Source organism: Ascaphus truei (genome assembly GCF_040206685.1).
Source record: "Ascaphus truei isolate aAscTru1 chromosome 16 unlocalized genomic scaffold, aAscTru1.hap1 SUPER_16_unloc_1, whole genome shotgun sequence".
In the NCBI taxonomy this organism is placed as follows: Eukaryota; Metazoa; Chordata; class Amphibia; order Anura; family Ascaphidae; genus Ascaphus; species Ascaphus truei.
In genome coordinates, this window is record NW_027453855.1 from 459,033 (window position 1) to 473,089 (window position 14,057).

Here is a 14,057-nt window from a genome sequence, read left to right on the forward strand (position 1 = left end):
ATGCCTTGCTTGGCAGCCAGATCAATGAAGGATGTGTTAAATATGCACCCTTATTTAACTGCCAGCGGAATAACTTTGCCATGTTGGCTAAGGACTAGGCTGAACAATATAGCCCTGATATAAATACTGACCCTAACGAAAACCCCTACTGTGCCGTATAAATCTAATACATAAGCAATGATGAGGATTCATCAAGAAGAATACAAAGTAGAGCTCTACTTAATAAATGGAAATTACTTAAAAGACTGTTTAAGATCAGTGGAGAGCGCAACATTTCAGGTTCAACATGGACCGTTCGCCAGGTGTGTAGTAACATATAGAAAAAGCATTGCTGGCTAAATGCGGGGGAGAATAAAGATGGCGGCCGGGTCAGTTTACACTTCCTCACAAGAAATGAATGTGCACAGAGTCAGTGCTGCACATGGCGTTTCTTTCTGTCTTTGAATGAACAGGCGCGGTTCTGAGTGCGCTGGGTAACATTGGGGCGTGAGTGCGCCGTGCGCGGCTCCGCCCCGCTACAGATTTAATACCCGCTACAGATTTAATACCCGCTACAGATTTAATACCCGGTACTATTGCTACAAGTTGCTGCTCGCCGTTTCACTGCTAGAAGCAGTATTAATGCTATGCCTGCTCGATCCTTGCCCCCATACGTAGCATTAGGAATATCCGGAATCGCATGGCGGAAGTAGTATTACCAGCATTGTTGGCCGGAAGTAGTATTACCAGCATTGTAGGCCGGAAGTAGTATTACCGGCATTGTAGGCCGGATTTCCGGCTCCCGGGAACTTTGAATCCCGCGTTGGTTCTGCTCTTGCCGGGTTCATGGCGACCGAGTCTCAGAGTTTGCTGGAGAGAGTCTCTGCCCGGCTGGGCTGGAGGGGAGACCCGAAGGAGCTGGTGAGAGAGGGGGGGGGGAGGGGAGCTGGTGAGAGAGGGGGGGGGGGGAGGGGAGCTGGTGAGAGAGGGGGGGGGGGAGGGGAGCTGGTGAGAGAGGGGGGGGGGGAGGGGAGCTGGTGAGAGAGGGGGGGGGAGGGGAGCTGGTGAGAGAGGGGGGGGGGAGGGGAGCTGGTGAGAGAGGGGGGGGGAGGGGGAGCTGGTGAGAGAGGGGGGGGAGGGGAGCTGGTGAGAGAGGGGGGGGGGAGGGGAGCTGGTGAGAGAGGGGGGGGAGGGGAGCTGGTGAGAGAGGGGGGGGGGAGGGGAGCTGGTGAGAGAGGGGGGGGGAGGGGAGCTGGTGAGAGAGGGGGGGGGGAGGGGAGCTGGTGAGAGAGGGGGGGGAGGGAGCTGGTGAGAGAGGAGGGGGAGCTGGTGAGAGAGGGGGGGGAGCTGGTGAGAGAGGGGGGGGAGCTGGTGAGAGAGGGGGGGGGGAGCTGGTGAGAGAGGGGGGGGGGAGCTGGTGAGAGAGGGGGGGGGAGCTGGTGAGAGAGGGGGGGGGGAGCTGGTGAGAGAGGGGGGGGGGGAGCTGGTGAGAGAGGGGGGGGGAGGGGAGCTGGTGAGAGAGGGGGGGAGGGGCTGGTGAGAGAGGGGGGGGGAGGGGAGCTGGTGAGAGAGGGGGGGGAGGGGAGCTGGTGTGAGAGGGGGGGGAGGGGAGCTGGTGTGAGAGGGGGGGGGAGGGGAGCTGGTGAGAGAGGGAGGGGAGCTGGTGAGAGAGGGGGGGGAGGGGAGCTGGTGAGAGAGGGGGGGGAGGGGAGCTGGTGAGAGAGGTGGGGGAGGGGAGCTGGTGAGAGAGGTGGGGGAGGGGAGCTGGTGGGGGAGGGGAGCTGGTGAGAGAGGTGGGGGAGGGGAGCTGGTGAGAGAGGGGGGGGGGGGGAGCTGGTGAGAGAGGGGGGGGGGGGGAGCTGGTGAGAGAGGGGGGGAGGGGAGCTGGTGAGAGAGGGGGGGGAGGGGAGCTGGTGAGAGGGGGGGGAGGGGAGCTGGTGAGAGGGGGGGGGAGGGGAGCTGGTGAGAGAGGGGGGGAGGGGAGCTGGTGAGAGGGGGGGGGAGGGGAGCTGGTGAGAGAGGGGGGGAGGGGAGCTGGTGAGAGAGGGGGGAGGGGAGCTGGTGAGAGAGGGGGGGAGGGGAGCTGGTGAGAGAGGGGGGGAGGGGAGCTGGTGAGAGAGGGGGGGAGGGGAGCTGGTGAGAGAGGGGGGGAGGGGAGCTGGTGAGAGAGGGGGGAGGGGGAGCTGGTGAGAGAGGGGGGGGAGGGGAGCTGGTGAGAGAGGGGGGGAGGGGAGCTGGTGAGAGAGGGGGGGGAGAGGGGAGCTGGTGAGAGAGGGGGGGAGGGGAGCTGGTGAGAGAGGGGGGGAGGGGGCTGGTGAGAGAGGGGGGGGGGAGGGGAGCTGGTGAGAGAGGGGGGGAGGGGAGCTGGTGAGAGAGGGGGGGGAGGGGAGCTGGTGAGAGAGGGGGGAGGGGAGCTGGTGAGAGAGGGGGGGAGGGGAGCTGGTGAGAGAGGGGGGGGGGAGCTGGTGAGAGAGGGGGGGAGGGGAGCTGGTGAGAGAGGGGGGGGAGGGGGAGCTGGTGAGAGAGGGGGGGGGGGGAGCTGGTGAGAGAGGGGGGGGAGGGGAGCTGGTGAGAGAGGGGGGGGAGGGGAGCTGGTGAGAGAGGGGGGGAGGGGAGCTGGTGAGAGAGGGGGGGAGGGGAGCTGGAGAGAGAGGGGGGGGGAGGGGAGCTGGTGAGAGAGGGGGGGGGGGCTGGTGAGAGAGGGAGGGGAGGGGAGCTGGTGAGAGAGGGGGGGAGGGGAGCTGGTGAGAGAGGGGGGAGGGGAGCTGGTGAGAGAGGGGGGGAGGGGAGCTGGTGAGAGAGGGGGGGAGGGGAGCTGGTGAGAGGGGGAGGGGAGCTGGTGAGAGGGGGGGGGAGGGGAGATGCAGCAGAGACCCGAAGGAGCTGGTGAGAGGGGGGGGGGGGGGGGGGAGATGCAGCAGAGACCCGAAGGAGCTGGTGAGAGGGGGGGGAGGGGAGATGCAGCAGAGACCCGAAGGAGCTGGTGAGAGGGGGAGGGGAGGGGAGTTGGTGAGAGGGGGGGGGAGGGGAGTTGGTGAGAGGGGGGGGGGAGGGGAGATGGAGCAGAGACCCGAAGGAGCTGGTGAGAGAGAGGGGGGAGGGGAGACCCGAAGGAGCTGGTGAGAGAGGGGGGTGGGGGAGGGGAGGTGTAGAACTGTTGGTGCAATTACTGAGAAAGCTAGGAACTTGAGAAATAAAGCTGGCTGTTTGCCAATGATATATTGATTTTCATATCACATCCACATAAGTGTGAGAAAAATATTGAAAGTAATCAATTTGAGTCATTTGCAGGTGTTAAGGTGAATATATCTCAGACAGAAATGTTTTATATTTCAGAAACTAAGAGTCCCAAAGTCATAGATAATTTGCTTCTCCCAATCACAGTGAAATTCGTGCGATATCTTGGGATAATGTTTGAACCAGACCTGAGCAAATTAATACCAGAACACTTTTTTTTTAAAACCTTTTAAATATAATAAGCAAGAATACGGAGAATGAAAAAATTGTTAGAGCTCCCTTTATCACTATTTGGTAGAGGTTCTGGAATAAAAATCATCTTTCACAAGATTGCTGTATCCCAGCGGTGCCCCAGATTGTTCAGGGGGGGGGCACGGCAGTTGCAGAGGCCCCCTGCTCTTCCCCTGAGGCATTTAAATTAGTGCCTCTGTAACTTCACTTACCTTCTCTGTGGCAATGCGGTGTCATGTGAAGTCACGTTGCGTCATTTAACGCCGGAGAGAAGGCGTGGGCAGGGGGGCGCAGCAGGGAAAGATTGCGCACCCGTGCTCTAACCTTTGCAGACATTACCAAAACTATTACAACACAAAGATGTAAATACTAAATATAGCAATGTGGGAGGGTAGGGAAAAGGGTGTGTGCTAAGCACGCGCTTTATAAGTGAAACGTCTTTGCTATTTGTCACTCTCAAGTCTTTCATTCAATCAAAATCATAAATATCAAAAAACTATTTGTCACAAACGCAAAGAAGCTTGACTTCGAAGGCGCGTGCTCTGCACACATCCTGTGTGTGTGTGTGTGTGTGTGTGTGTGTGTGTATATATATATATATGTATATATGTATGAAAGACAGGGTTGCAGACCTGTCTAAGACCATGCAAATGAACATACAGTAATATTTACAGTTGCTTTATGTATATATATATTATATATATATATATATATATATATATATACTATATATAAGCTATATATATATATATATATATATATACACAAACAAAAAAAGACTGCGCTCCTCAGGTGTATACTGACACTGATGTCTGTGGAAAAAATGCTATTTTACGTCAGCAATATAGAACTGGCATATATTAGATGAATATTGTGATGGCTGATTGACTCACACTGTTAAAAACACGCAAAATGTGATGAATATAAAATGCTATATGAGCTGATTGTTAAAAGCTACTGATAATAATGCTATACCAATTATGAGATATTAAATGAAAATACTACAAATATGCCGTGAGTGTCGATAAAAGTACTATTACCACACAGATGGAACCCCCCCCCCAAAAAATATATGTATATATGATAAAAATATGAAAATTAAAAAATTAAAAAATCTTAATATATAAAATCGAATGGTTAGTGAGGTTAGTGCTATCTGCGGTGAATCTGATTGGTCCTCAGCTCTGGCCAATCAGATTGCTGTGTGTGACGTCACCCAACTGCCACTCTCTTCCCCCTCGGCTCGCCACACACACACACACACACACACACACACACACACACACACACACACACACACACACACACACACACACACACACACACACACACACACACACACCACACACACACACACACACACACACACACACACACAATCACCTCTCCCCGCTCCAACTCACCTCTCCCCCTCCCCAGCGGCTCACCTCTCCCCTCCCAAATCACCCTCCTCCCCATCCCCCCAAATCACTCTCCCCCTCCCAAATCACCTCTCCCCCTCCCCGCTCCAATCACCTCTCCCCCCTCCCCAGCGGCATCACCTCTCCCCCTCCCCAGTCCCCAGCGCATCACCTCTCCCCCCCTCCCGCTCCAAATCACCTCTCCCCCTCCCAGCGGCATCACCTCTCCCTCCCCAGCGGCATCACCTCTCCCCCCTCCCCCAGCGGCGCTCCAACTCACCTCTCCCCCTCCCCAGCGGCGCTCCAACTCACCTCTCCCCCTCCCCAGCGGCATCACCTATCCCCCTCCCCGCTCCAAATCACCTCTCCCCCTCCCCGCTCCAAATCACCTCTCCCCCTCCTCAGCGGCATCACGTGTCCCCCCTCCCCAGCGGCGCTCAAACTCACCTCTCCCCCTCCCCAGCGGCATCACCTCTCCCCCCTCCCCGCTCCAAATCACCTCTCCCCGCTCCAAATCACCTCTCCCCCCCCCCCCCCGGCGGGGAAACAGGCAGCTGCACGCGGCGCGTAAGATGGCGGACCCCCTTCCTCCCTCGCGGCGCCGAGTCAGAAGATGGCGGCGGCCGGAAGTACAGGTAGGTGTCGCTCCCCCACCTCCGGCGCCAAACGGAAGTGAGAAACTTGCGCATCAACTGAGACGTGTGTGTGTGTGTGTGTCACTGTCCACTGCCCCCCCTCCTGTCCACTGCCCCCCCCTCCTGTCCACTGCCCCCCCCCTCCTGTCCACTGCCCCCCCCCTCCTGTCCACTGCCCCCCCCTCCTGTCCACTGCCCCCCCTCCTGTCCACTGCCCCCCCTCCTGTCCACTGCCCCCCCTCCTGTCCACTGCCCCCCCTCCTGTCCACTGCCCCCCCTCCTGTCCACTGCCCCCCCTCCTGTCCACTGCCCCCCCTCCTGTCCACTGCCCCCCTCCTGTCCACTGACCCCCACTCCTGTCCACTGACCCCCACTCCTGTCCACTGACCCCCCTCCTGTCCACTGCCCCCCCCTCCTGTCCACTGCCCCCCCTCCTGTCCACTGCCCCCCCCCTCCTGTCCACTGCCCCCCCCCTCCTGTCCACTGCCCCCCCCTCCTGTCCACTGCCCCCCCTCCTGTCCACTGCCCCCTCCTGTCCACTGACCCCCTTCCTGTCCACTGACCCCCACTCCTGTCCACTGACCCCCACTCCTGTCCACTGACCCCCACTCCTGTCCACTGACCCCCCACTCCTGTCCACTGACCCCCACTCCTGTCCACTGACCCCCACTCCTGTCCACTGACCCCCACTCCTGTCCACTGACCCCCACTCCTGTCCACTGACCCCCACTCCTGTCCACTGACCCCCACTCCTGTCCACTGACCCCCCACTCCTGTCCACTGACCCCCACTCCTGTCCACTGACCCCCCTCCTGTCCACTGCCCCCCCCTCCTGTCCACTGCCCCCCCCTCCTGTCCACTGCCCCCCCCTCCTGTCCACTGCCCCCCCTCCTGTCCACTGCCCCCCCCCTCCTGTCCACTGCCCCCCCCCTCCTGTCCACTGCCCCCCCTCCTGTCCACTGCCCCCCCTCCTGTCCACTGCCCCCCCTCCTGTCCACTGCCCCCCCTCCTGTCCACTGCCCCCCCCTCCTGTCCACTGCCCCCCCCCTCCTGTCCACTGCCCCCCCCTCCTGTCCACTGCCCCCCCCTCCTGTCCACTGCCCCCCCCTCCTGTCCACTGCCCCCCCCTCCTGTCCACTGCCCCCCCTCCTGTCCACTGCCCCCCCTCCTGTCCACTGCCCCCCCTCCTGTCCACTGCCCCCCCTCCTGTCCACTGCCCCCCCTCCTGTCCACTGCCCCCCCCTCCTGTCCACTGCCCCCCCTCCTGTCCACTGCCCCCCCCTCCTGTCCACTGCCCCCCCCTCCTGTCCACTGCCCCCCCCTCCCTGTCCACTGCCCCCCCCTCCTGTCCACTGCCCCCCCCTCCTGTCCACTGCCCCCCCTCCTGTCCACTGCCCCCCCCTCCTGTCCACTGCCCCCCCCCTCCTGTCCACTGCCCCCCCCTCCTGTCCACTGCCCCCCCCCCTCCTGTCCACTGCCCCCCCTCCTGTCCACTGCCCCCCTCCTGTCCACTGCCCCCCCTCCTGTCCACTGCCCCCCCTCCTGTCCACTGCCCCCCCTCCTGTCCACTGCCCCTCCTCCTGTCCACTGCCCCCCCTCCTGTCCACTGCCCCCCCTCCTGTCCACTGTCCACTGTCCCCCCCCCTCCTGCCCCCCCCCCTCCCTGTCCACTGTCCCCCCCCCCCCTCCTGTCCACTGTTCGTCCCTCCCCTCTGGGGAACACGGAGAAAGAGGGAGAGAGAAGGGAGCGGGAAATTTTACTCACGGCCAACGCCAGGTCTCTCTCCCCCTCGCCGCTACAACTCACCTCTCTCCCTCCCTGCCGCCGCTCCAACTGGAACAGATGGCGGCGCCCGGAAGGACCCCCCTTCCTCCCTCGCGGCGCCCAGTGAGAAGATGGCGGCGCCCGGAAGTACAGGTAGGTGTCGAAATGCAGGGGGAGGAATCCATGCCTTTGAGGCGCCCCCCCCTGCCTTTGACGCCCCCCCCTGCCTTTGACGCCACTCTCCCTTTGACGCCCCCCCTGCCTTTGACGCCCCCCCCCTGCCTTTGACGCCCCCCCCCCTCCCTTTGACGCCCCCCCCCTCCCTTTGACGCCCCCCCTCCCTTTGACGCCCCCCCTCCCTTTGACGCCCCCCCTGCCTTTGACGCTCCCCCCCCTGCCTTTGACGCCCCCCCCCCCCTGCCTCCGGGCAACGCCGGGTATTCACACACCTCTCCTCCCCCCCATCACACTCACCTCCCTCTCCGGCGCTGACTCACCTCCCCTCCCCGGCGCTGACTCACCTCCCCTCCCTGGTGCTCCCCCTCCCCGGCGCTCCACTCACATCACTCACATCACCTCCCACACACTGACTGACACACACAACTTACTGACACACACACACGCTGACTGACGCACACACGCACACTAACTGACGCGCGCACACACACTGACTGACACACACACACACACACTGACTGACACACACACACACTGACTGACACACACACACACTGACTGACACACACACACACTGACTGACACACACACACACTGACTGACACACACACACACTGACTGACACACACACACACACTGACTGACACACACACACACTGACTGACACACACACACACACACTGACTGACACACACACACTGACTGACACACACACACTGACTGACACACACACACTGACTGACACACACACACTGACTGACACACACACACTGACTGACACACACACACTGACTGACACACACACACTGACTGACACACACACACTGACTGACACACACACACTGACTGACACACACACACTGACTGACACACACACACTGACTGACACACACACACTGACTGACACACACACACTGACTGACACACACACACTGACTGACACACACACACTGACTGACACACACACACACTGACTGACACACACTGACTGACTGACACACACACTGGCTCACAGACACACACTGGCTCACAGACACACACTGGCTCACAGACACACACTGGCTCACAGACACACACTGGCTCACAGACACACACTGGCTCACAGACACACACTGGCTCACAGACACACACTGGCTCACAGACACACACTGGCTCACACACACACACACACTGGCTCACACACACACACACTGGCTCACACACACACACACTGGCTCACACACACACACACACACTGGCTCACACACACACACACACACTGGCTCACACACACACACACTGGCTCACACACACACACACTGGCTCACACACACACACACACTGGCTCACACACACACACACACTGGCTCACACCACACACACACACTGGCTCACACACACACACACTGGCTCACACACACACACACACTGGCTCACACACACACACACACTGGCTCACACACACACACACACTGGCTCACACACACACACACACTGGCTCACACACACACACACACTGGCTCACACACACACACACACTGGCTCACACACACACACACACTGCTCACACACACACACACTGACTGACACACACACACACTGACTGACACACACACACACTGACTGACACACACACACACTGACTGACACACACACACACACACTGACTGACACACACACACACACACACTGACACACACACACACACTGACTGACACACACACACACACTGACTGACACACACACACACTGACTGACACACACACACACTGACTGACTGACACACACACACTGACTGACTGACACACACACACTGACTGACTGACACACACACACTGACTGACACACACACACTGACTGACACACACAACACACTGACTGACACACACACACTGACTGACACACACACACTGACTGACACACACACACTGACTGACACACACACACTGACTGACACACACACACACTGACTGACACACACACACTGACTGACACACACACACTGACTGACACACACACACTGACTGACACACACAACACTGACTGACACACACACACTGACTGACACACACACACACTGACTGACACACACACACACTGACTGACACACACACACTGACTGACACACACACACTGACTGACACACACACACTGACTGACACACACACACTGACTGACACATCACACACTGACTGACACACACACACTGACTGACACACACACACTGACTGACACACACACACTGACTGACACACACACACACTGACTGACACACACACACTGACTGACACACACACACTGACTGACACACACACACTGACTGACACACACACACTGACTGACACACACACACTGACTGACACACCACGACTGACACACACACTGACTGACACACAACACACACTGACTGACACACACACACTGACTGACACACCACACACTGACTGACACACACACACACTGACTGACACACACACACACTGACTGACACACACACACACTGACTGACACACACACACACTGACTGACACACACACACACTGACTGACACACACACACACTGACTGACACACACACACACTGACTGACACACACACACACTGACTGACACACACACACACTGACTGACACACACACACACTGACTGACACACACACACACTGACTGACACACACACACACTGACTGACACACACACACACACTGACTGACACACACACACACACTGACTGACACACACACACACACTGACTGACACACACACACACACTGACTGACACACACACACACACTGACTGACACACACCACACACACACTGACTGACACACACACACACTGACTGACACACACACACACTGACTGACACACACACACACTGACTGACACACACACACACTGACTGACACACACACACACTGACTGACACACACACACACTGACTGACACACACACACACTGACTGACACACACACACACTGACTGACACACACACACACTGACTGACACACACACACACTGACTGACACACACACACACTGACTGACACACACACACACTGACTGACACACACACACACTGACTGACACACACACACACTGACTGACACACACACACACTGACTGACACACACACACACTGACTGACACACACACACACTGACTGACACACACACACACTGACTGACACACACACACACTGACTGACACACACACACACTGACTGACACACACACACACTGACTGACACACCACACACACTGACTGACACACACACACACTGACTGACACACACACACACTGACTGACACACACACACACTGACTGACACACACACACACTGACTGACACACACACACACTGACTGACACACACACACACACACACTGACTGACACACACACACACACACACTGACTGACACACACACACTGACTGACTGACACACACACACTGACTGACTGACACACACACACACTGACTGACTGACACACACACACACTGACTGACTGACACACACACACACACACTGACTGACACACACACACACACACTGACTGACACACACACACACACACTGACTGACCACACACACACACTGACTGACACACACACACACACTGACTGACACACACACACACACTGACTGACACACACACACACACTGACTGACACACACACACACACACTGACTGACACACACACACACACACTGACTGACACACACACACACACACTGACTGACACACACACACACACACTGACTGACACACACACACACACACTGACTGACACACACACACACACACTGACTGACACACACACACACACACTGACTGACACACACACACACACACTGACTGACACACACACACACACACTGACTGACACACACACACACACACTGACTGACACACACACACACACACTGACTGACACACACACACACACACACACTGACTGACACACACACACACACACACTGACTGACACACACACACACACTGACTGACACACACACACACACCACACTGACTGACACACACACACACACACTGACTGACACACACACACACACTGACTGACACACACACACACACACTGACTGACACACACACACACTGACTGACACACACACACACTGACTGACACACACACACACACTGACTGACACACACACACACACACTGACTGACACACACACACACTGACTGACACACACACACACTGACTGACACACACACACACACTAACTGACACACACACACTGACTGACACACACACACACACTGACTGACACACACACACACACACACACACACTGACTGACACACACACACACACACACACACACTGACTGACACACACACACACTGACTGACACACACACACACACACACTGACTGACACACACACACACTGACTGACACACACACACACACACTGACTGACACACACACACACACACACTGACTGACACACACACACACACACACACTGACTGACACACACACACACTGACTGACACACACACACACTGACTGACACACACACACACTGACTGACACACACACACACTGACTGACACACACACACACTGACTGACACACACACACACTGACTGACACACACACACACTGACTGACACACACACACACACACACACACACTGACTGACACACACACACACTGACTGACACACACACACACACACACACTGACTGACACACACACACACACACACACACACTGACTGACACACACACACACTGACTGACACACACACACACTGACTGACACACACACACACTGACTGACACACACACACACTGACTGACACACACACACACTGACTGACACACACACTGACTGACACACACACACACTGACTGACACACACACACACACACACTGACTGACACACACACACACACTGACTGACACACACACACACTGACTGACACACACACACACTGACTGACACACACACACACTGACTGACACACACACACACACTGACTGACACACACACACACTGACTGACACACACACACTGACTGACACACACACACACTGACTGACACACACACACACTGACTGACACACACACACACTGACTGACACACACACACACTGACTGACACACACACACACTGACTGACACACACACACACTGACTGACACACACACACACTGACTGACACACACACACACTGACTGACACACACACACACTGACTGACACACACACACACTGACTGACACACACACACACTGACTGACACACACACACACTGACTGACACACACACACACTGACTGACACACACACACACACTGACTGACACACACACACACACTGACTGACACACACACACTGACTGACACACACACACTGACTGACACACACACACACTGACTGACACACACACACTGACTGACACACACACACTGACTGACACACACACACTGACTGACACACACACACACTGACTGACACACACACACTGACTGACACACACACACTGACTGACACACACACACTGACTGACACACACACACTGACTGACACACACACACTGACTGACACACACACACACTGACTGACACACACACACACTGACTGACACACACTGACTGACTGACACACACACTGGCTCACAGACACACACTGGCTCACAGACACACACTGGCTCACAGACACACACTGGCTCACAGACACACACTGGCTCACAGACACACACTGGCTCACAGACACACACTGGCTCACAGACACACACTGGCTCACAGACACACACTGGCTCACACACACACACACACTGGCTCACACACACACACACTGGCTCACACACACACACACTGGCTCACACACACACACACACACTGGCTCACACACACACACACACACTGGCTCACACACACACACACTGGCTCACACACACACACACTGGCTCACACACACACACACTGGCTCACACACACACACACACTGGCTCACACACACACACACACTGGCTCACACACACACACACTGGCTCACACACACACACACACTGGCTCACACACACACACACACTGGCTCACACACACACACACACTGGCTCACACACACACACACACTGGCTCACACACACACACACACTGGCTCACACACACACACACACTGGCTCACACACACACACACACTGGCTCACACACACACACACTGACTGACACACACACACACTGACTGACACACACACACACTGACTGACACACACACACACTGACTGACACACACACACACACACTGACTGACACACACACACACACACACACTGACACACACACACACACTGACTGACACACACACACACACTGACTGACACACACACACACTGACTGACACACACACACACTGACTGACTGACACACACACACTGACTGACTGACACACACACACTGACTGACTGACACACACACACTGACTGACACACACACACTGACTGACACACACACACTGACTGACACACACACACTGACTGACACACACACACTGACTGACACACACACACTGACTGACACACACACACTGACTGACACACACACACTGACTGACACACACACACTGACTGACACACACACACTGACTGACACACACACACTGACTGACACACACACA

The 14,057-nt window shown here is 56.7% G+C and overlaps 1 protein-coding gene across 4 annotated transcripts in view; it reads left to right on the forward strand.

Moving 5' to 3' along the window:
* The first annotated feature begins 720 nt into the window (after positions 1-720).
* GCNA (germ cell nuclear acidic peptidase) overlaps positions 721-14,057 on the forward strand; it is a 106,653-nt gene continuing 93,316 nt past the window's right edge. For 3 of the 4 annotated variants that reach the window (XM_075580853.1, XM_075580854.1, XM_075580856.1), the window contains exon 1: positions 721-900. In XM_075580853.1, coding sequence (XP_075436968.1) covers positions 826-900 — 75 coding nt within the window. In that variant the 5' untranslated portion in view covers positions 721-825. Of the gene's footprint in view, positions 901-5,410; positions 5,483-14,057 lie in introns of those variants that run through there. The other variant, XM_075580855.1, reaches the window with a different exon arrangement.